General features: G+C 46.8%; 1 protein-coding gene across 6 annotated transcripts in view; it reads left to right on the top strand.

Annotated features, from left to right (window-relative positions):
- Positions 1 to 24,481, top strand: part of DEPDC5 (DEP domain containing 5, GATOR1 subcomplex subunit) — a 93,754-nt gene that overhangs the window by 32,635 nt on the left and 36,638 nt on the right. For 3 of the 6 annotated variants that reach the window (XM_058656819.1, XM_058656818.1, XM_058656821.1), the window contains exons 21-30: positions 880 to 1,100; positions 1,721 to 1,924; positions 3,037 to 3,172; positions 4,091 to 4,188; positions 12,235 to 12,418; positions 14,201 to 14,361; positions 18,698 to 18,815; positions 20,037 to 20,204; positions 21,601 to 21,820; positions 23,543 to 23,676. In XM_058656819.1, coding sequence (XP_058512802.1) covers positions 880 to 1,100; positions 1,721 to 1,924; positions 3,037 to 3,172; positions 4,091 to 4,188; positions 12,235 to 12,418; positions 14,201 to 14,361; positions 18,698 to 18,815; positions 20,037 to 20,204; positions 21,601 to 21,820; positions 23,543 to 23,676 — 1,644 coding nt within the window. Of the gene's footprint in view, positions 1 to 879; positions 1,101 to 1,720; positions 1,925 to 3,036; positions 3,173 to 4,090; positions 4,189 to 9,035; positions 9,102 to 12,234; positions 12,419 to 14,200; positions 14,362 to 18,697; positions 18,816 to 20,036; positions 20,205 to 21,600; positions 21,821 to 23,542; positions 23,677 to 24,481 lie in introns of those variants that run through there. The other 3 variants (XM_058656823.1, XM_058656820.1, XM_058656822.1) reach the window with 3 other exon arrangements.

Genomic DNA, 24,481 nt, shown 5'->3' on the forward strand with positions numbered 1-24,481 from the left:
CTGACAGTCCAGATTTTCCCCAGTAGTCTCAAAAAGTATGGTTTTTTAGTGGGTTTGTTGTTTAGGGTCTAAACAAGAGCCACACGTGGCATTTGGTTCTTACGGTTTGTTTTTCTTGGTGGTAGAAGAATGTCTTGCTTTTTTAATTATCTGGTTGTTTCACTATAATGTTGAACTCTTCCTCTGTTCTGTGGACTTGCTGTCAAATAGTCATTGCCTCTGGGTGCCTGATTAGAGATTTATATTTAAGTGTAGTGAGATTAAGAAGAGGACAAGCAGACTCCTTGGGTGTCAGTGTGTACTGCATTACATTGTGATTTGTTCCCTCATTTTTTAGTGATAGGAGGTTGGTCAGTGAGATCAGTTGGAGTCATGCAGGAACCATCTTTTTTTTTTTTAATTGTTTTGGAAAGATCTTCTCTCCTCTGGTTCACTTCGCAAATGGCTGTAATGGCTAGAACTGAACCAATGCTAAGCTCAGAGTCAGGAGCTTCTTTCAGGACTCCCATATGGGTACAGAGGCCCAAGGCTTTTGGACCATCCTCCGCTGCTTTCCCAGGTCATAAGCAGGGAGCTGGATGGGAAGTGGAGCAGTTGGGACACGAACTAGTGGCCATATGGAATGCTGGTATTTATAGGCAGAGGATTAACCAATTTAGCCATTACACTGACTCCCAGTCATGGCTTTTTGACAACAGTGATCCCAGGAGTCTGGCTGTTTGAGAGCTATCTCTTCCTCCCCGCCTCTTCCTGCCCTTTGTTACACAACATCCCATGCCGCTCAAGGCCATGTCCCTCTTCCTCCATTTTGAAGTTTTTAACTTGAGATGGTACAGCATGCCTTTCCTGGCAGTCACATCTTGTCTCTTTACCTGGCAGGGCCGTGCGGGAGCGTGAGAGTCACAGTCGAAAGAGTGCCAGCTCCTGTGATGTGTCCTCCAGCCCCTCCCTGCCAAGTCGGGCACTGCCCACCGAGGAAGTGAGGAGCCAGGCTTCTGACGACAGCTCCCTGGGCAAGAGCGCCAACATCCTGATGATCCCGCACCCCCACCTGCACCAGTATGAAGTCAGCAGCTCACTGGGCTACACCAGCACTCGAGGTCAGCATGCTAACACACACACCAAGTTGGCAGAACCAGAGAACAGTTTCCTGAACTGAGTAGGAGCTAGGAGGGAGTTGGGGCCAGGGTTGGGATTGGAAGTGGGAAAGTGAAGCATGCCGCTTCTGCCTGGGTTCCATTAGCTGGAACCAAGTTGGGTGGCATCAGTGCAGAGGAACTGGACATTATAGCCTTACTGTGGTACCAAAAGACAATCATGTATGTTTAGGAGACTAACTGCCTCTGCCAGGTTCTTCCCTCCTGGTCACCAAATGGCTATTTTTATTGTCAGAGTATATTTGCCCCCTTCGCTAATGTAGGCAACTCCAGTCCCATCATTTAGTCATGACATCCAGCTCAAAGTCAAGGTCGAGGGTCATTAGGCCAGTCATTTAGGAACCATAACTGCCTTCTGCTAAGTATTTTAAAAAGAAGAAGAAGAAGAAACACAGACACGTTTTTGTCTTCTTAGTTTGGTAGTTTTATACATATCTCTTCCTCCTTGACATTCATAATGTTCTTCTTGAGTCTTGTCAACTTTGTCCTGGTGGTCGGCCTGGTTCTGGCTCCTCACGGCCCTGTGCTTTCTCTCTGTGCCTCCACTCCGTGGTAACCGGCAGACGTTCTGGAAAACATGATGGAGCCGCCGCAGCGAGACTCCAGCGCCCCCGGAAGGTTCCACGTGGGCAGTGCGGAGTCCATGCTCCATGTGCGACCTGGTGGATACACACCGCAGCGAGCGCTGATTAACCCCTTTGCCCCCTCTCGAATGCCCATGAAACTCACCTCCAACCGAAGGCGCTGGATGCACACGTTCCCTGTGGGTGAGTTGGCTAGGAGCTCCCACCCTGGTCCCCAGCACCACTTAACCCTGTATCCTGGGTCAAGTATCCCAACTGCTTTAAACCTGTTGTGTACCAGTAGGATGAGGACAGCCATGCCCATGTTGCCCATCCCCAGGATCTCCTGAGAACTCTTGAAGGCGTACTTCAGTAGGCCTTGTAATCAGCCAGCTGTTAAAGGGCTGCTTGCTTTTTCTGTTTTAGAAGAGATTATGCTTTGTCCCTCGACTTCTTTCCCAGGACTAGTGCCCTTTGTTTTTCTTCGTTTCCACTTCTCTTAGCTCTCTTTCTCTCTCTCTCTCTCTCTCTGAATATTGATATTTTAGGGGGAAAAAAAACAACTTTATTTCCTGAATTCACTGTTTTTCCTAGCACCTCCTTTCCGATCTATGTTCTGTACTGAAGAAGAGGACAGCAAGGTTTTATAAAGCTCTGGCTAAAATTAAGCATCAGCTTAATTGGCTCTGACTGCCGCTTGGGAAGGTACAGATGCATTAAGCTCCAGGCTTGTTTTCACGGGAGCCATCCTGCTGGATGTCGAGCTGTCTGCTTTTGGCGCTTCTTTTAATGTATGTCAAAGTTCAGCACATCTTAAGATGAGTCTTGTGCGTGGGCTGTAGTCGGGGTTCATCCCCCTGGCCTTTGTGCTGCCTTATCTCTGCCGGAATCAGTGCTACTGCTTGTTTCCTTCTGGTATCTCTTCACTAGCTCCCTCTGAGATCTCTTTAAGAGAACTATAAAGATTGTTCCATGACCTCCTGTGCTTTGCTCCCTCTTCCTCTTTGGGCACACTTCACCACAGCGAAGGTGTTCCCCAAACACCTTTGTGCTGATGTGTATCTCCATTGCAACTTCACTGCTGTGCAGGAACTTTAAACACCGAACACTTTGAAAACCCCACCCTGCCCCACAGGAGGACCAGTCCTGCTGAGAGAAGAGCCAGAGGGTCCCTTATGCAGTGTTCCTCTGGCCCGTTCTTCTTTCAGTCTGCCCAACAGCTGGAAAGAAGGGAGAGTGCTGTGATGCACGCAGCAGTTCCTGTTGGGCAGGAATGCTGAGTAGTGCTCACTGATTTGTTGCTGTTGCTTGAATAGGACCGTCGGGGGAGGCCATCCAAATCCATCACCAGACCCGACAGAATATGGTGGAGCTGCAAGGCAGCGGGCAGAGGGACCCTGCTCACTCCTCCGCAGAGCTGCTAGAGTTGGCATATCATGAAGCTGCTGGAAGGTAAGGATGTGTCCCGGACATCAGAAGCTGACCTGAAAAAGATACTCTCTGGTCCCCAGGACATGCCGCTGATAGAGTGTCTCACTTCTAAGACTGGAATGTGCGAGGTGAACTCAGGACCTTTGGCAGGTAGCTTCCCTCCCTTCCCTGAGCAAAGTGCAAAGCCAACAGTTGAACATTTTTGCTGTCCCTGGTGTTACCTAAGCTTCCAGCCTGGATTTCTTTCACGTCTTGGTCAAGGCATCCAGAGAGAAAATACTATGATTCCCACTGTGTATTCTGGGCAGTCACTCTGTGACCTTCGCCATTCAAGTCTTTGAGAAATTCCTTCCATCATTGAATTTAGAGCAAGTTAAGGCTAAAAGGCAGGCCATGCAAGACCTGTGTTTATGGAAACTTCTATTTTCAAGCCAGATCTCCTGAGTCAGATTACTGAACATTTAAAAATCAATGGAGAAAGAAAGTCCTTTAAGCCTTAACAAGCATGAGCCTGGGCTTATATACCTGGACTTGCTGTTCCTGTGTTACTTTGGGAAACATGCCAAGAGATATCTTTGGGGTCATCTTTGAGTCACTCTGACATCCTGTGGGCGGAGTGAAGGCTGTGAGCAACGCATGACCCTCTTTCCTGATTAAATGATGCATTTATACAGCACCTCACATCCGGCCTTGGTAGGAAGGGGGAAGCATGGGACAGGAAGGGCAGGTGTTGTGGTTAAGACTGGGACCCAGCAGCCGGGTTCCAAGGCAACAGGCCAGAGCTGGCACATAAGCCAAGCCCCACAGCCTGGTAGGACCCCCATGGTCACCAGTCGTTTTGGCCTGTATTTGAGAGCAATCCTCCCTGGGACACAGGGTGACCAGGCAAACGGTACTGATCTGCGCTAAAGTCAGGTGGCTGGGCTCTGTTCTCTGCAGGCACAGCACGTCCCACCAGCCTGGTGAGAGCCTGTCCTTCCTGAGCTTCAGTGGAACAGAAGAGCTTCCTGCTAGCCTGCTTAGCAACAGTGGCTCAGGTAACCAGTCCGGGAGGTGACAGAGCTGGGTCGCTCGATGCAGACTCCCATCTAAGAGGGACATGAGGGCTGGAAAAGCAGGGCCCTATCTATTCTGGGATCATTTCAGCCACGATTTTGGGTGACCTATTTAGAAGCAGTGCTACATAATGCATGGAATTATAAATGGGTGGCACATTACATTTTTAGCCGAGAACACGTTGGTCAAGCCACATTTGTCATTGTTCTGCCGGGGAGTTATGATGGGGGTGGGGTGGAGTGCTAGATGAGGGCAAGGCAGGGAGCTGAGCAGGGATGGGCTCTGCTCCCAAGGTCTTTCTAGCTGTTGAGGGTCAGAGAGCAAACCCACTCCCATAAAACAGTTGAGAGAGACGCAGAAAGGCACAGTATGGCCCCAGATACCAGGTCAGAGAAGAGAAGGGTATTATTGGATGACCTATTTATTGGAGTTATCCAGGGAGGAAGGAGATGAGAGAGAGAGAGAGAGAAGTCTCCCATCCATTGACTCATTCCCAAAATGGCCACAATGGGTGGGGCTGGGCCAGACTGAAGCTAGGAGTTTACAGCTTCTTCCAAGTCTCCCATATGGGTGCAAGAACCCAAGCTCGGGCCTGGCGTGGTAGCCTAGCAGCTAGAGTCCTCGCCTTGAACATGCCATTGTCCCATATGGGCACTGGTTGTGGCCTGGGAAAGCAGTTGAGGATGGCCCAAAGCCTTGGGACCTTGCACCCGCCTGGGAGACCTGGAAGAGACTCCTGGCTTCAGATCGGCTCAGCTCTGGCCATTGCGGCCACTAGGGGAGTGAGTCAAAGGAGAGAAGATCTTCCTCTCTGTCTCTCCTCCTCTCTGTGTATCTGCCTTTCCAATAAAATAAATAAATCTTAAAAAAAAAAAGAACCCAAGCTCTTGGGTAATCTTCCACTGTTTTCCCAGGCACATTAGCATGGAACTGGATTAGAAATGGAACAGCCACATCTCAAATTGGTACTCATGTCGGATGCCCTTGTCAGAGGTAGCTTTACCTGTTACACCACCACATTTGCTTCCACGGTCCCTTAAAGGTGTAGAGGAACATGAATTTGGTTAGATTGAGCCTTAGAGATGTGGTGTTACTCAAAATGAATGTGAAAATCACTAAACCCCCAAAAGGTGGGGGTGTAGGGGCTGCTGCTCTGTGCCTTGTGGTCTATAGAAGTGCAAAGCTACTTGCATTTCTAAAACGGCTTAAGGAGGATGTACTGAAAGTGCAATTGTATCCCATTGGTTAATAACAGTTTCCTTTATGCGTCAATGAGTTTATTCAACAGTATTCTTAGAAGCATATAGCTAAGGCTTGGAAGCTGATTTGTCAGTAAAATAAACCCTAAAGGGCGATGATTTTATTAATTCGTTGATTTTAAATGAGAGAACAAATTGAAAAATGTGGGGATGAAATGACTTTGTGTACCTGTGTCCAAGGTTACCTGGGCCCTAGGCATTGTTTCTGTTGTTCTGCTGGGTCATGAAGTTGTGTTTCAGGAGTTTTCTAGGCTCTGTAGGGTAGGGTTTTACAGAGAGAGCTATTCTGTGGCTCCATGGACATCATATCTTGAGCTAGTTTCTTTTCCTGACCCAAAGCGAGGACTTTTGAGGTTCAAGGGGCAGCAGCTCCAGTATCAACCATCCGGGGCCTTGGGTAGTTCATGTGTGCCGGATGGTTCTTCAGAGGATGTGAGTCCTGGAGGATTTTAACATCTATACTCCGGGAAGAAGAATCAGAGTTCCTTCTAGGAATCCTTATTGGGGGATGATTATGATGGATTCTCAGATGACACCATCCCGAGATAACCCTCAGCTAAGGGTTTACACGCACACACACGCACACACTCTGAAAACCAATCGCTGCAACCTGTACCTTCAGCTCAGACCTTCTCCCTGTTCGGGTCCAGAGATGTTGATCTGTGCTTCACTGCCCCCCGTAATGTGCTGTCGCCTCAACCTACATCTCGCTGATCCTCAATCCACCCTTTCTTTCTCTTCTTCCTTGTTGATTCTGATGTTAGCTTCTCACCTGCATTTTTGCCGCTTCTGTTCAGACACCTACCGTTTCTGGACAGGATTATTACAGTAGCCTCCTAGGTGCTCCTTCTGTTCTAATCTTGTCATTTGGATTCATTTTTTTCCCCTGCAAGGAGGGGAAGGCCATCTCGTGAACAGCTGGGTTGTGAGTGGTGTTGCTGATTGAGTGTGCTCCGGGCATTCCATTTCTGCTAAAGTAGGTTGTAGCAGATGAACGAGTACGTGCGGTGAAAACAACATAAATTGAGTACTGGCCCTTGTCCTTACTGGTGTCTGGAGTTGAAACTTTAGCGTTTGCTCAGCTTTGGGATCTTCCTCTGTGTAATAAAGACCCTCACTTCCCTACCTGTCCTGTAGGATCAAAAGTGGGTTGCTGGGCCTGGCGTAGTACCTAGTGGCTTAAGTCCTCGCCTTGCACGCGCCGGGATCCCATATAGGGCCACTTCTAATCCCGGCCACCCCACTTCCCATCCAGCTCCCTGCTTGTGGACTGGGAAAGTAGTTGAGGACGGCCCAAAGCCTTGGGACCCTGCACCCATGTTGGAGACCCAGAAGAGGCCCTGGGTTCCTGGCTTCGGATCAGCTCAGCACTGGCCGTTGCGGTCACTTGGGGAGTGAATCAGCGGACAGAAGATCTTCCTTTCTGTCTCTCCTCCTATATATATATATGACTTTCCAAAAAAAAATAAAATAAATATATTTTTTTTAAAAGTGGGTTTTCTGGATCCAAAAAAAAGATCACATTGAATCTTTGTTTTGAGACAAGGTTCAATCTAAAGGTACAAGTAGTTCACATTCATGGGAAAGGCAAACAACAAAAAACAGAAAAGAAACAAGCAGACCTTCACGGCCCCTGGCTTGATGGTTTTACACCATCTGCAGGCACTCAAGCATGACTCGATTTTTCTTCTGCATTTGGACAGGATTCAGATGTGAGTCGTGATTCACGGAGTGGCTGCCTTGTGGATTTCCCTGCCAGCCTCATAAAGTTTCATTTTAAGCATTGTTGATACAGGGGCTTGTTGCTGCTCTCTTTACCTTTTTGTTGTTGTTGTTAATTTATTTTTTACCATGCTGTCCAGCAGGAACTAAGGGATTGGCAGGATTGGATAGAGGATTTTTTTGCCCTCAAGTTGCTAGAACAGGCCACCATTTGAGAAAATTAGTCAATGTCATTCCCTTGTTTAAGGGAAGACAATTTTGAAAAAGGAAAGAAGTGGATGACATATTCTCTTTGTCTTTTGTGTTGGGTCTTGGAATCTGCAGCTTGTTTGTGTCACCGATTGCAGATAGTAAATGTAGGTGAAAACTGTCTTCCCCCACAGTGTACATTCTTACCTGTAAGGTATAGAAGTTGCCATTGCCCGCAAGTCCTTCTCAGCACTCAATAGGACCAGTTGTGTTATCAGTGGAGTTATCAGTGGAGAGGCCTCTCACGGTGCTATGTCCCTAACGGTGTTCGAGCACTTTTGCATGTACTTAGCTGTGTTCTGTTTAGGTTGTGTGCTGAAGTATCCCACTCTTTCGCTCATTTTCCCCATTGGATTGTCTGTGTCTTGCTCTAGAGTTGTGAGAGTTCTCTGTATTTCTGACTATAATTTCTTTGCCAAATAGTTGATTTGCAAATGCCTTTTCCCAGGTTGTAGCTTGTTCTTTGAGATATTTCACCAAGAGTTGATAAATATTTGTTCTGGTTCATATGGCACCAGCGCATTAGGATAAAAAATGCAAGCTCTCTTTTAAACTCTATCTATTGTTGCCAAAAAGAAAAAAATAGTCTCTCTTTTTTAAAAGATCTATTTATCTATTTATTTCTTTATTTATTTAATTGGAAAGTTGGATAGACAGAGAGGAAGATCTTCTATCCGCTGATTTACTCCCCAAGTGGCCACAATGGCTGGAACTGAGCCGATCTGAAGCTAGGAGCCAGGAGCCTCTTCCGGGTCTGCCACATGGGTACAGGATCCCAAGGTTTGGGCTATCCTCGACTGCTTTCCCAGGACACAAGCAGGGAGCTGGATGGGAACCATTGGGATTAGAACCAGCGCCCATATGGGACACCAGCATGTGCAAGGGAGGACTTTAGCCACTAGGCACTGCACTGGGGCCCGTTCCCACTTTCTTCTTGGAAATTGCCACAGTTTCTTGAGGATCATTTTCCAGTAAATGTTAATGTTTTATAAAAGGCAAAAATTCAGACATATATTTTTAAAAATTGTTTCAGGTTACTTTACAGTGAATCAGTTGCATTTCAAAGAATATCTTTTTCTTTTCAGCCCAGTTATGGTTAGAAATAATTTTTTTCCGAGTAAGTAGTGAACTTTAATACCCTGTGCCATATCCCAGAAAACTGTAATTTGGGGAAGAATTCAAGAAGATAAGGATGAATCATGAGTGAACTAAATTTAAATAGGTCATTTTACACCTACCAAGGATTGTTCTAATTAGTTTAAATGACTTTGAAATGTGTTCATTTTCTTAGAATAAGAGTCATTCTGCTTTTGTGAGTTCTTGTATGTGGGAGGGGGTATGGGCACACATGCACTCCTGCATTTAAACCTCTTAAGGGGCAAAGAGTGGTATTGATAAAGTTCTGCTTCATCCCCGGTTTTAGATTACTCGTTTTTCTTTGATTGGCTTGCAGTGTTTCACATATTCAACACAGCATGTGTACTTGGCTCACATTTTTATGTTCAGCTACCCACTGCTTTGAGCTTGTTCAGCTATCACTGTCAGAACTCGCTGGAGAATGATTGTAATTAAGACGAGCTGTTTTTATCTTTCTACAGGTATAAATCCTAGGACCCAGAATAAGGATTCTTTAGAGGCCAGTGTTTCTACCTCTGCAGACCCAAGCAAGAAGGGAGTATCTTACCAGAGAGGGGGTTCGAGAGTGTCAGGGATGGTGTGAGGTGGGGGAGTCAGAGGTTGAGGAAACCCAGTGGGAAGAGCTCTTCTCAGGTAGGAGAAGGTGATGTGACGCTGACTCTCAGAAGGAAGATGAGAGGGCTGTGGCTCGATGGATTTCCCACGAAGCCTTTGTGCCAGCCCAGAGTTACCCATAGCCCTTAAATGTGGAATGATGGCCCTGGAGAAAGGTCTGAAGGAAGTAGCAAGCTGTAATGGAACCATATCTACACACCTGTAGTTGAAATTATCTGGCCTACATTTGTTCTGATCTGCCTTATTTATTTAAATAGCCATGCAAGTAAAAGAACTTGTTAATATCTGCAATAACAAAATAAGAGGGAATACTCTACCATCTGACAACACTCATTTCACTTAGCTGTGACCAGTGGATATATGAATGTCACTGGGTCTTTTTGTCCGATTTATCATTAACTTAGTAATGCTTTCACACTTCTTCAGGATTCTCTTGTTAAGTCATTTTAATTTTTAAAATTTTTTTTTAATTTTAAAAAAAATATTTATTTTCGTTTTATTTAAAAGGAAGAGAGGCAGAGACAAAGAGAGATCTTTGATCCACTGGTTCTTGCATCAGTGCCCACAGCAGCTGGGGCTGAACCACAGCCAAGGCAGGAACCTAGAACTCATCCTGATGTTCCACATGGATGGCAGTGACCCAATTATCTGAGCCGTCACCTACTGCTTCCTAGGAAACACACACCAGCAGGGAGCTGGAATCAGTAGTGAAGCTGGGACTAGAACCCAGGCACCCCAATATGGGATGCTGGCATCTCAAGTGGTGTCTTAACCTGTGTGCCAAGCACCCACTGTCATTAATTGTTTCCAAAGGCAGTATCAAACACATGGCCATCTTCTGGTTTGAATAATCATTTCTTATTGGTGACTGTTTGAATGATTTCCAATTTTTAATGACAGCCTACACAGCAGGTAGCACACTTGATGGCAGTGAGTATATTTTTCCTTTCAATTCATGTGCTTGACTGTTATCACCCATAGTGTAGTTGGCACTTTGATCATTTTCCAGAAAGCTGCCAGCAAGGAATAGTTGTCCCTGTTTGTCTATAGCTCCAGCCCTGGATTCTGCTAGCTACCTAGGGGTTGTGAGGTACTGTCTAGTACTTCCCTGGTTATATGGTTATATGATGACAGTTCCTCAGAGGCCTTCTTTTAGGAAGCATTCAGAGTACAAAACACTAACTCTCCTTAACATGGAATGAGAAAAAGAGACCACGCTCTTTCTCCCGTGATATAACATGATTAAGCTAAGAACCAGGAGCCTTTCATTGTGGGATATTGAACCAGGCACTTAAGCTCGCTCTGTCAGTGGGTGCCCAGCAGGAAACCTCACAAGGATTTTCTGATTCTGATGGTCAGCATGCTGATTTCAGAATAGTCTAAGAGGTGGGAAGACATAGCCGTCTACTGTTTTTTGGTGTACCCATGTCGCTTTGGTTTGATTTCTTCCTTGTGCTCCTGGTTCTAACCAGGAAGTAGGAGCAAACACTTCTCCTTCTCCTCTTCCTTTTCTACCATCTAGTGAAACTGAAGTGACCAATGGGGCTGTGATTTAAATCCTGGCAGGATTAATGAGCTGAGAAGATCTGTGTAGACTCTGGAGTTAGGCCTATTGCTAGTTAAGTCATCTCCCTCATGTCAGAGGTGCCGCATGGAAACATGGCCACATGTTACACTGCGTGGAAAGCTTTATAGCAATGTACAGATATAAAGTGCAGGGCTAGCCAGCTCAAAACTCTGAGGCAAAGGTGTAAAAATCTTCGGCTTCATATTACTTCCTGTTCTTTCGCTTAGAGGACTCTCTTTACCTGAAAGAGATTTAATGCCGTATTACTTTGAGGGGACACACATGGCAATATCTGTAGACTCACTAGGGGGTGCCAATGGCATCTCGGAGGTTGTATCCCGTGATGCTGCTCAACCCACAGGGCCCAAGACAGCCCTGCTACAGCACAGGATTTGGCTGGTTTAAAAGGCCAGTAGTTGTCAACATTGAGAACCCTACTTTAACCAAAGAGCAGTCAGTTCCAGGCAGACCACATGATCTGGCCCATTTTGCTGAGTGCCACCTTCATCTGGATTTTTTTTAAAAGATTTTTTTATTATTATTTTTTATTGGAAAAGCAGATTATAAGACAATAGAGACAGAAAGAGAAAGATCTTCTGTCTGCTGATTTACTCCCCAAATGGCCTCAGTGGCTGGAGCTGAGCCAAAGCCAGGACCCAGGAGCTTTCTTCTGGTCTCCTACATGCATGCAGGGTTCCCGAGGCTTTGGGCCATTTCTGCTGCCTCTTCAGGGCACAAATAGGGAACCAGATCTGAAGAGGAGCAACCAGGACATAAACTGGTGCCCAAGTGGGATGCTGGGCACTTGCAGGTTGAGGCTGAGCTAGTTGAGCCATTGTGCCAGCCCCATTTCTGAATTGTTAAACTCTCTCTCTTACAGTCCTGGCCTCGTAACTGTCCCAGACATCCTCCCCTGGAGTTTTCCTCTTACCCTTTTGAATCTTTTAACTTGTGTTTGCAATTCTGAAGACATGCCGCATTGCTGCTGCTGCTGCTGCTGCTGCTGCTACTGCTGCATTCTGTTTGCTCCCAAATCAGGCCGAGCACTTCTTTCCCTACCCAGCCACGCTGCAGGCCTCGGGAGGGGCTCCTGGCTTGAGCCTCTTGTCTGCTCTCAGACTATTGATTTGCTTCGACGTGTAACCTTGTCTGCCTTATGATAACCTCACTGGTATTGTGGCTATAGCTCCCAATCAGCAGAAAAAAAAAAAAAAAGTACCAGCTTTGAATCCCATTCGCACAATGGGATTGGATAAGCATGTGCACTGCGTTGTCTAACAAACTCTGTTTCTCTCTCTTTCTCCCTCCCTGCCCTTCCTCTTTTTTTCCCTGCCCATCCTGGCAATTTTATCACCCTTCACTGTGATCTGTTTTTGTTTCTATTTTTCCTCCACCTTCCCCAACCCGTCTTCCCGCCCCCAACATCCCCAAACCTGCCATGGTGACCGCACATACCTTTTCCCCATTACATGAGGCAGTTCTGACACTGTCTGCTCCCCCTGTAGTGCCAGGCTTCTGTTGCACAGTTGGAGTGGACTGGAAGTCTCTTACTACTCCGGCATGCCTCCCCCTCACCACCGACTACTTCCCTGACCGCCAGGCCCTGCAGAACGACTACACAGAGGGCTGTTACGATCTTCTCCCAGAGGCAGACATTGACAGGTAGGTATTCAGGGGGCGGGGAACTCGGCCTTGTTTGCGAGGACTCTGGAGGTGTAGGAACATCAGCTTTTAAAGTCCATCTTCTCCTTTTGTATCTGGGAATTTTTATGACGCAAGAACTCTTCATTTCCTTTGGGTTCTGTTAGTATGAGCAATTTCTAACTTACTGCATGTTTGTAATGCAATTATCTGAGCACACTGAATCTGATCTTTATCCTAAGATGACTCATTCAGGCCTTTTTGCATTTTTAAATTTTAAAAAAAATGTTTGCTACTGTATGTCTAATTGGAGTGGCAGAGTGGGGAGCAGAAGAGAGAAACGGAAGAGAGAATTCTACTGTTTCACTCCTCAAATTCCCACAACAATCAGGGCTTGGCCAGTGAGAAGCCAGGAGGCTGGAACTCCATCCTATGGCAGTGGTAAGAGATCACGTACTGCAGCCATCATTTGTTGTCTCCCAGGAGGCATTAGCAAGAAGCCAGGCTCAAACTGGAATAGCCACGGCTCAAACTGGCGTTTTGATATAGGATGTTGGCCTCCCAAGTAGTGACTTGAGCTCCTGGACTACTTTACCCACCCACTACTCACTTTGTAGAACATTTATTTATGTATCAGTAGAATTGGAAAGACTAGAGATAGATGTGGAAAGAGAGCTCCCATCTGTTGTTTCACTCCCTAAATCCCTACAGTGACCAGGGCAGGGCAGACGCTGTAGCTGGGCTCTATCCAGTGTCCAGCATGGGTGTTAAGAAGCTACTGCTTGAACTATTACTGATCTGCATTAACAGGGAGGTAGAGTCAGAGAGCTAGAGGCAGGTGTTTGTTAATTTGAAGGATTTATTTTTTTATTTGAAAGAAAGTTACAGAGAAGAATCGAAAGAGAAGGAAAGAGGTCTTCCATCTGCTAGTTCATTCCCTAATTGACCACAATGACTAGGACTGGATTAGGCTTAAGCCTGGAACTCCATCCAGGTCTCCTGCATGAGTGGCAGGGACCCAGGTGCTTGGACCATCTTCCACTGGTTTCCTAGGCACATTATCAGGGAGCTGGATTGGAATTGGAGAAACCAGGACTTTCACCAGTCCTTAAATGGGATGCCAGCATCTCATACAGCAGCTTAATCCATTGTGCCACAATGCCATCTCCTTGAGGCATATGTTCAATTCTAAACTCTAGACTGTTATATGAGACGTGGACATCTTAATATCTTAGCTGTTAGGTTAGATGCCTCTTCCACCTGACTTTTTTTTTTTTTAAAGATTTATTTATTTTTCTTGGAAAATCAGACTTGCAGAGAGAAGGAGAGACAGAAAGATCTTTCATCTGCTAGTTCACTCCCCAAGTGGCCACAACGGCCGGAGCTCAGCTGAACTGATCTGAAGCAAGAAGCCCAGAACATCTTCCAGGTCACCCACATGGGTGCAGGGTCCTAAGGCTTTGGGCCATCCTCCAACTGCTTTCCCAGGCCTTAAGCAGGGAGCTGGAAGGGAAACGGAGCAGACTGGCAGCCCTTATGAGGACTTCAACCACTCTACCACCATGCCGGGTCCTCCACCTGCTTTTTTGTTTTGTTTTGTTTTGTTTTGTTTTTCTTTTTCTTTTTACCCATATGAACCAATCATTCCTCCTAAAACTGGCTTAGAAATTGTTCATTTATTTGATGAAGTGCCATCAAATGGTTATTTGCGTATGAAGCAAAGGAGAGAGTAGAATTGGGAATTCTTGAATGTCACTTCCCTTGGCCAAGTGCATCCACATGTATATAATCATCTCTTTTCAGGAGGGATGAGGAAGGTGTGCAGATGACGGCCCAGCAGGTGTTTGAAGAATTCATTTGCCAGCGCCTCATGCAAGGCTACCAAATCATAGTGCAGCCCAAAGCACAGAAGCCCAGCCCTGCTGTCCCACCCCCGCTGAGCAGCAGCCCCCTCTATAGCCGAGGTAAGTGTCTCTTCTTGGACTTAATTTTTTTCTATTCTGCTAAACTTATGAAAGTAAGAATTTGAGATGATGGGAAATAGGTAAGTTTTTAAGAGTATTGTCATTCCTTAGTGTCTGGAAAAGACTTAATTCTGAACATTCCTGCTACACAGATACCAAAACCTATGGTTTCAAAGTGCCTTCTGTAAAACACCATAGTATATGTATGCACCTGGGTACATATTCCTATATACTTTTTTTTTACTCTGTATACTTTGAATCATGGCTAGATTACTTATAATATCCAGCACAGTATAAATACTAAGATATTTGCTACATTATATTGTTTAGAAAATACTGGCAAAAATAAAGTGTATATATTTGGTATAGAGGTCATCATTTTTAGCAAGTTTTTTTTCTTTTTTTTTTTCTTTTGTTAAATATTTATTTATTATTGGAAAGGCAGATGTACAGAGAGGAGGAAAGACAGAGAGGAAGATCTTCCATCTGATAGTTCACTCCCCAAGTGGCCACAATAGCCGAAGCTGAACCAATCCGAAACCAGGAGCCTCTTAGGGTCTCCCACACGGGTGCAGGGTCCCAAAGCTTTGGGCTGTCCTCGACTGCTTTCCCAGGCCACAAGCAGGGAGCTGGATGGGAAGCAGAGCCTATGTGGGACTGGAATCAGCGCCTATGTGGGATCCCGGCACATGCAAGTCAAGGACTTTAGTTGCTATGCTGTCACACCAAGCCCTACAGCTTTCTTTTTTAAGCGAGAGTGTGTGACCAAGCTCAGGAATGATATAGCCTGGTTAAGGCAGCATCCAGGAGTAGCAGGCAGCTGGACCAATATTGAGCTTTTGTAGTATTTAATGAATCTTCTTAACTCAGAAATTCAGGTTAACTGTTTCAAGTATGGTGTCTGGCACCCAGCAGGTTCTCAGATCTTCCCTAAACCTGAAGGTTACGCTTGGTCTTCCTTATTCACTCCTATCCTTGTTTCATGTTTTTCTTCTTGAGACATCACTGAAGCTTAAGTGACTTGAAGTAAGAATGGGTCATCTGTTAGTGACTGAGGCTAATATGTGGCCAAGAATCCGTGACACTAATTGAATGAAAGTCAGGCTGTGGAGAGCTCTTCTAAATTAAGCCCTACGAAGAGGATTAAGTGTGAGTGCCTGGAATCAGAGAGTGGTCATCACTTCCTGGAACAATCAATGCGTAATCTTTGTATCCCTGCCTCCTCATCATTGCTAACAAGACTCCCATCCCACTAATCACCTCATGGAAACCTCAGATCGTCTCTGACTCCATTAAAGCTGCTCTGGTCAGAGGATCAGAAAAGTGTGAACCTATTAGAAGGAGCTTACTGGTCAGCCAGTCTTTGAAAAGCCCTTTGTGTCATTCATTGAATCTTGCCTTCTAGTCGCATTCCAGACCCTACCAAATATTAAATTTTTTTAAAAGATTTACTTATTTTCATTGGAAAGGCAGATTTACAGAGAGAAGGAAAAATCAGACTTTGATAGGGAGAGTGAACCAGAGATTCACCCACCCCTTACAGCACTGTGAATGTGAAAGGTTTTGTTCTTTATCCCCAAATGCAGCCTTTGCTGTCACTGGGCTGCCCACCTGCTGTTCTTCAGAGTAGCTGATCAGTGCCCTTCAGGGGTCTGGTATTCCTCTAGCATCCAGGGCTGTTTTTGAATGATTCATGAGCCTCATGTTACCAAAAGTTAACTAGGGGCCACTTGCCCAACTGTACCTTCTCTGGCTATTTCTTTCCTTGGATAAGCTTAATCTCTCTTACTGCTGTAGTAACAGAAATGGAACCATCATTATTATAACTACCAAAGGGTTACCGTGATGACTGAGCCTTCCCGAGGCTCACCCACTGCAGGTTTATCAAACTTCCCCCTCCACCCCCGTGGACCAGGGTGGGAGAAAAGAACAGCATCAACCTAGCCCTTGGGATAGAGGTTGAAACAGCGAAGCACAAGTGTACAGTCTCATCACAGTTTGTGAGGAATGCTGTGCGTGATCACAACGGGAATAACTGGGCTGCACCTGGCTGAGATGCTAGATGTTCATGACCACATCCCGTGGCATTGTCTTCTGGACAGCACAGTGTCTGTGGCACAAACAGGGACAGCCCCTTGTTCTAGTTATAGAAAATGACACTCAAGTTTGGTCCTGAGATCACAGAGCTGACAAATAAAGAATTGAAGTTCCAGGACAGGATGCTTTTTTCCTACATGCAGTGAGAGGGCTGGCTGCTCCCAGAGCATCATCTGGGAAATATCTGCATTGACAGAGAAGCTCCTCTTCGCCTCTGCTGCGTTCCCTTCTCTTCTCCTGACTATTCCCACGCTGTCTGCCGCAGTGTGACTCGCAGAGCTGAAGGGGAGGCCTGGGTTTCATTCCCAGACCCTTTTCAACACTTGTCAATTTCTTCGTTCCTCTTTGTTCTCTTTCCTGGGTACACTTCAAGTCACTTCATGTTATTTGAAGAGCTCCTTTGGCTATGGCATTTCATCAGATACCATTGAAAATACGATGAGGACCCGGCACAATGGCCTAGTGGCTAAATCCTTACCATGCTTCCTCTGGGGTCCCATATGAGTGCTGCATTTGTGTCCCAGCTGCTCTGCTTCCCATCCAGCTCCCTGCTTGTGGTCTGGGAAGGCTGTGGAGGATTGGCCCAGGGCTTACGGACCCTACACTCACTTGGGAGGGCCAGAGGAGGCTCCTGGCTTCAGATCAGCACAACTCTGGCCATTGCGACCACTTTTGGGGAATAAACCAGCGGATGGAAGATCTTTGTCTCTTCTTCTCTCTGTAAGTTTGACTTTACAAGAAAAACAAACAGCAAATAAAAAACTTAAAAAGAAAAGAAAATACAGTGATGAGGGCCTAGCACCATGGCTCAATTTTTGCTTCCTCACTTTGCAAGCACTGGGATTCCGTATGGGTGCCAATTCATGTCCCTGCTGCTCCGCTTTCGGTGGGCTCAGCTCTGGCCATTGCGGCCACATAAAAGCAGAAGAAAAAGAAAATACTGCAATGAGCATTTGGTGCCTGACCCAACTCTCTGGGCATGAGGAACACACTCAATCTATGTAATGGATGAATCCAGGCCCCGGATCGACCACATTCTGGAGAAAGTGGCATCTGCCGGTGCCTTTAAACGATCCTTAGGATTTCAGTGATTGCCAGGAAGGGAAGGCAAAAGCAGCAGCCTTAGCCAATGTTTGGAGGAGGAAAGGTGCTGCCCGTAAGTAAATGCCCCTTGGTGTGGCAGCGTGGGTGTCATGGGGACTAAAATGAGGAAGCGATTCGCTTGCCCCATGGGCGTAGGACCCTCAGATGCCAACATGGGCAGCTGGGGCTTCCTACTAACACCCAAGAGCTTTTCTTCCCTAGAGGTTGAAGCACTAGGCTCAGCTTTGCGTGTATTATCTACATACCATTAGTGCCCTCATGCTTTAGTCGGCTGATGGTTGGTTTAGTAACAGAAAAAAATTGCCAGCTTCAGGCCTTGTCTTTTCCTTGTAATTTTATTTTGAAAGATAGAGAGAAGGGTGGAGAGAAATCTCCCATCTGCTGATGTGCTCTCCAAATGCACACATCAACCGGATACTGGGCCAGGCCAAAGCCAAGTGGCTGGAACTCAATCCAGGCCTTCTGTGTGGATTTCAGGGACTTAAGTACCAGAGCTGTCACGTGCCACCTGCAGTGTATGTATTAGCAGGAAGCTGGACTGGAACCAGAGGAATCGAGACTTGCACCTAAGCACTCCAATATGGAATGCAGTGATCTGAAATGTCATCTTATTTTTTTCTGCTTTAAAAAAATAGTTACATACAGAGAGAGGTGAAAAAAAGAGAGAGAAAGATGTTCCATCTGCTTCTTCACTTTCTTACATGGCTCCAATGGCCCATGTAGAATCAGACTGAACCCGGGAGCCAGGAGCTTCTTCTGGATCTTCCCTATGATTAGCAGGGGCCCAGCTACTTCTGGGTCATCTTCCTCTGCTTTTCCTAGGCCATTAATAGGGAGCTGGATCATACATAGAGCTGTGCCCATATGGGATGCTGGCATCACAGGCAGTGGCTTCACATGCTCTGCCACAGCATATGCCCCCACTAGTGGCATCTTAACAACCTTACCAGACATTTTCCCCAGGACTTCTTTTTTTCTTTTTTTCTTTCTTTTTTAATCAGTAGCCTTCATTATCAGTTTTCCTGAATATCTCTTCTGCTTTTCCTTTACTGAATCAAAATGTAGAAGAACCACTTGCCTGTTGTATTTCTTCAAGTCGATGGAGGGAATAATTATTTTTTTATTTCCTAATTAGGCCTTGTGTCTCGAAGCCGCCCTGAGGAGGAGGATCAGTATTGGCTGAGTATGGGCAGAACTTTCCACAAAGTGACGCTGAAGGACAAGATGATCACAGTGACACGGTACCTTCCCAAGTGAGTCCTGGGATGTTTACAGTTTTCAGTTTCCATCTCAAATTATGTCTGCATACCAAAATATGTAGAAACCACATAATACAAAACTGGGGGAAGTTGAGTGGTTGATTTTTATCTGGAGTTTCTGTTTTCTGAAGTTATTTCAGGGTGATAGCTATCCATTTCTGGAAGGTACTGGTACAGAAGTCTTTATTTATTGGAAAGCAGAATGTTGGAGAGATAGGGAGAGAGTAAAAGAAGTCTTCCATCCACTGGGTGACTCCCCAAATACCCATAACAGCTAGAGCTGGGCCAACCGGAAGCCAGGAGCTGGGAGTTGCGCCTGGGTCTCCCACATCAGGGAGCATTCTACTCTGAACTATCACCTGTGCCTTCCAGGTGCATTAGCAAGAAGCTGGCCCAGAAATAGAGATGGAAGAGGGGTCAGCATTGTGGTATAGTAGGTAAAGCTGCCATCTGTAACACTGGTATTCTGTATGGATACCAGTTCAACTTCAGCAGTTCCACTTTTGATTCAGTTCTCTGCTGAAGGCCTGGAAAAAGCGAAAAAGCTTGGACTCTTTTTTTTTTTTAAGATTTACTTATTTTTATTCCAAAGTCATATATATATATATATGTATATATATATATCTATAAAGAGAGGAGGAGAGACAGAGAGGAAGATCTTTTGTCCGATGATTCACTCCCCAAGTGACCGCAGTGGCCAGTGCTACACTGATCCGAAGCCAGGAGCCATGACCTCTTCCGGGTCTCCCACACGGGTACGGGTCCCAAGGCTTTGGGCCTTCCTCAACTGCTTTCCCAGGCCACAAGCAGGGAGCTGGATGGGAAGCGGGGATGCCGGGATTAGAACCGGCACACATATGGGATCCTGGTGTGTTCAAAGCGAGGACTTAAGCCACTAGGCCACGGCGCTGGGCCCCAATCAAGTGCTTTGACTCTTGCCACCCACGTGGGAGACCTGGTCTGGCCCAGTCTTGGCTCTTGTAGCCATTTGGGGAGTGAACCAGTGGGTTAAAGGTCTTTCCTTCTCTCCCTGATTCTTTCAGGTAAGAAAAGAAAGGAATCTTAAAATAAAGAAATAAAAATAGCATGGGTTGTACTTGATCCCAGGTACTCCACTGAAGGATGAGTGCCTCCACTGGCAGTTAGCCTGCTGTGTCACAACACCCAACAGAGGTCTCTCTTTTGAGCATCTGGGCATGCCCTCCTCTTTTTCAGGTACCCTTATGAATCCGCCCAGATCCACTATACCTACAGCCTCTGCCCTTCACACTCGGACTCCGAGTTTGTCTCCTGTTGGGTGGAGTTCTCCCACGAGCGGCTCGAGGAGTACAAGTGGAACTACCTGGATCAGTACATCTGCTCTGCCGGCTCCGAGGACTTCAGGTCAGAGAGAGAGCAGGCTTGGGCTTTCCATTCTTGCCGCCTGGGTCAGAGGCAGCTTCGACACTTGTGTCCTTTTTATTTTTTTTCCTGATAACACAATGGTATCTGTTTCAGGGGGAAAAAGCAAATGGAAGAACAGAAACACGTCTGCCTTTGGGTGCTGGGCTGGGTGGTGGTGATGGTCACGCAGCAGAGTGACTGCACTTGGTAGCTCAGGGTTGTAACACCGTGACATGCCTTTGGATGCACAGGTCTACTCAGATCACATTCTCTCTGTTTGTGGCAACTCGGCTGGCATCTTTTGGTGTCTTTCTCTCTCATTTTTAATTCTCTAATTTTTTAAGATTTATTTTATTTTTACTGGAAAATCAGATGTCTAGAGAGGAGGAAAGACAGAGAAGAAGATCTTCCATCCTCTGGTTCACTCCCCAAATGGCCATAAAAGTTGGAGCTGAACTGATTTGAAGCCAGGAACCAGGAGCTTCCTCTGGGTCTCCCATGGGGGTGCAGGGTCCCAAGGCTTTGGGCCGTCCTCGACTGCCTTCCCAGGCCACACGCAGGGAGCTGGATGGATGGTGGGGCACTGGGATTAGAACTGGCACCCATATAGAATAGTGGCACAAGCAAGGCAAGGACTTTAGCCGCTAGGCCACTGATCCTGGCCCAAATCTCTATTTTTTTTTTTAATGCAAAATTTATCATGGTGGTCATATAAAACCACAACTTCAACCAGGACCTGGATGCACAGAAACATCCAAACCTGCATGGGATTTTAATGCAGAAGCAACCGTCATGTTCTTTCTTCAGGGCTTGTATTTCACACGAAGCCATGGGCAGTAGCACCGGTTAGGAGCGTATTCACAGTGCCAGTGGCTGCAGGAAGGACCCTCATGCACCAGGCACAAGTGTAGGATGTTAGAAGGCGTCTTGATTAGCCAAGCTTGGTGATGGCAGCTCACGCTACATACATTCCAGAAGTCACTGCACCGAGCTGCTGATGTCAGGTTTTTAAGCTCTCATCTTCCAGTCAGATTAAGAGCCACACAGGACAAAGTTTCCGTGCATTCAATTCAGTAAGAGCAGGAGGCAAAAAAGGAGTTGCCAGAACCCAAAACTTTCCTGTAGTTAATTAACCTAACCTAGCACAACAGGCAGGAGGAGCCAGGTACGCCGAGCTGCCCAAGCCATTTCTGTGCTCCTAGTTAACTTGAATGGCTCAAGAGAAGGTAGAACGGCGGGGAGTGGAAACAGTCCGCACTGTCAGTTTCTCGACAGGGTGCTGTCCATCAACCAGCTGCACCCCCTGGCATTCCCTGGAGTGACTTTTTTTTTTGTTCCCTTTTTCCGTCTGCTGTTTCTCACTCCCCCTTCCTGTGATCTGCTTGGCCCTCTGCAGCTTAATTGAGTCTCTGAAGTTCTGGAGGACCCGCTTCCTACTGCTGCCAGCCTGCGTGACTGCCACCAAACGGATCACAGAGGGGGAGGTCCACTGCGACATCTACGGGGACAGGCCCCGGGCAGACGAGGATGAGTGGCAGCTCCTCGATGGCTTCATCCGCTTTGTGGAGGGCTTGAACCGGATCCGCAGGCGGCATCGCTCAGATCGCATGATGCGGGTGAGGGCTCCTGGGGCCTCCTCGGGGACCATGTCTGCTCTAGGAGGCAGGGTCTGCCTCCCCTTCCTCTCTCACAGACCTTCCCTCTTGTTGGATGGTTTGTTTATCCAACTCTGACCTTGAATCCAAAACAGTGTGTTCTCCCTTCCTGCAGGAGGTGACTGGTGAAGCCGTCCCTCTTGGCCCCTCTAGAGCTGAGGACACAGCACCTTGTGTGTGCTCCGCACGTGGGACTCAGCGTCTAGCATCACTGCTTGTGTGATGTGATACCGACTCCCCACATAGCAGCGCGCTCAGGAGCTGACAGCACCAGCCTTTTCTTACTCTCACATCACCTCTAATTTCCAGGATCCTTAGGCTTTCGTGTCAGCCCCACGCTATCCAGATGCTCATGCTGTTTGTGGGCCATGTCTGAGGCTGCCCAGCTCATAAGGGGGAAGATCTGACAGGCAGCATGACTTTGTTGCATTTTTTTAAAATTAGCATGTAGTAGCATTGACCTGAGAGAATGAGAATATCTATGTAGAAGTCTATGTGGTTTAGCAAGCATGTAGGTCATATCACCACCATCACAATCAGGATACTTAGTAATCCCTTCACACCCTGTATTGTAGTATTCTCTCCATCTTGACTCCCCAACAACCAACGCCTCTTCAGCCATCACCGTGCTTTCGTGTCTTCCCAGTGTCTCCAGTATGGAATCACACACCGTGTAACCTTCTGAAGGCTGCCTGCGTTCATTCACTCAGCCTGATGCTTTGAGCTTCTCCCAGTTTGAATCAACTAGTAGTTCATTTTTCTGGATCACTGGGTAGCATTCCATCATCAGCCATGTTTGACTGACTGACCAACTGGTTTTTCTCCCCAAATTCAGGGTTCTTCTCCCTCACACTCCTCCCCACCCCTTGCCAGCTGTCTTTTGTATGCATTATCACTCATGATTGGAAACATTTCCAGGAACTCTTGTATAGTGGGAGGGAGCAAAAAAAAAAAACAACTTTGATTTTGAAATGAAGCAACTGGAATTTGAATTCCAGTTCCAGTAGAATTTGGGATAAATTTCATAACTTTTCCGAGCCTTAGCTGGTTCTGTAAAATAGGGAGAGATGATAGTCCTTGCACCACAGAGCCGTGCACAAGGAAGTAGGTTTTTTTTTTTTTTTTTTTTTTATATAGATGATATATATATATTTTTAAAGATTTTATTTTTATTGGAAAGCCGGATATACCGAGAGGAGGAGAGACAGAGAGGAAGATCTTCCGTCCAATGATTCACTCCCCAAGTGAGCCACAACGGGCCGGTGCGCACCGATCTGAAGCCGGGAACCTGGAACCTCTTCCAGGTCTCCCATGCGGGTACAGGGTCCCAAAGCTTTCGGCTGTCCTCGACTGCTTTCCCAGGCCATAAGCAGAGAGCTGGATGGGAAGTGGAGCTGCCGGGATTAGAACCGGCGCCCATATGAGATCCCGGGGCATTCAAGGTGAGGACTTTAGGCTCTAGGCCATGCCACCGGGCCCACAAGGAAGTAGTTTTAGCCCAGCAGACAGTTGGGCCCTTCAGTGTGAGTGCAAAGAGGTTCTCTGTCATTTACTGGACACCGAGAACCCATACCCCTCAACTCTGTTCATTGGTTGCCCAACAGCACATGCCTGGGGCATAAGTAGCATCCCCTGAGAGAGCCCTCCGTCTCATGACCTCATCTGCTCTTCTCTCTGCTCTAGAAAGGGGCCGCCATGAAGGGCTTACAGATGACTGGGCCCATTACCACCCATTCCCTCGAGGCGACGGGGCCCCCAGTCGGAAAGAAGGGAACCTCAGCTCTGTCAGCCCTGCTGGAGATGGAGGCCAGTCAGAAGTAAGTGTCTGTGTGGAGAGTGACTTGTTCTGCCCAGAAGCTGCCTCCCACCCCACCCCGAGGGTTCTAAAGGTTGTTTCAGTGCCCTCATCCTGGGAGCAGAGTGAACTGTGACTTCCATCTGCAGGGAGCCTGCCATGAAGAACATAGTAACAGGAAAGGAAATACCTGGGAAGTGTCCAGTAACATGGGACAAACCAGGAGCTCCAAGCTTATCGTGTGGGGCCCAAGTTAAATAACAGATACATTCAGTTTGGCCAACAAAGTGTTGTCGTCTCCTGGGTCAGTCCCCAAATGACCACAACAGCCAAGTCTGAGCCAGGAGCTGGGAACTCCATTCTGATCCCTGACACAAGTGGCAGGGGGTCCAGAGACCTAAGAATTTGGGTCATTTTCAACTGCTTTCTTGGACACATTATTGGGGAGCTGGTTTGAAAGTGGAGTCGTTAGGACTCGACCTGGCGTTGATGTGGGACTCTGATAGAGTAAGTGATGGCTTAACTTGCTGCGTGACAACATCAGCCCCTCTTTCTGGCGTGTTTTTTTTTTTTTTTTTAATCACATAAAAAATTACTTTAAAATGACTTATTTATTTGAAATGTATGGACAGGCAGAATTGTTTCACTCCCTATGCTCACTCCCTTGATGTCCTGTACCAGTCAGGCCTGGGCCATGATCAAAGGCAGAAGCTGTGAACTCATCCATTCCAGGCCTCCAGTGTGTGTGCAGGGACTCCCTTGAGCTGTCATGTGCTGCCTTCTAGAATATACATTAGCAGGAAGGTAGAGGTGGTAGTGCAGTTGAG

The sequence above is a fragment of the Ochotona princeps genome, chromosome 29, assembly GCF_030435755.1.
Source record: "Ochotona princeps isolate mOchPri1 chromosome 29, mOchPri1.hap1, whole genome shotgun sequence".
Taxonomy (NCBI): domain Eukaryota; kingdom Metazoa; phylum Chordata; class Mammalia; order Lagomorpha; family Ochotonidae; genus Ochotona; species Ochotona princeps.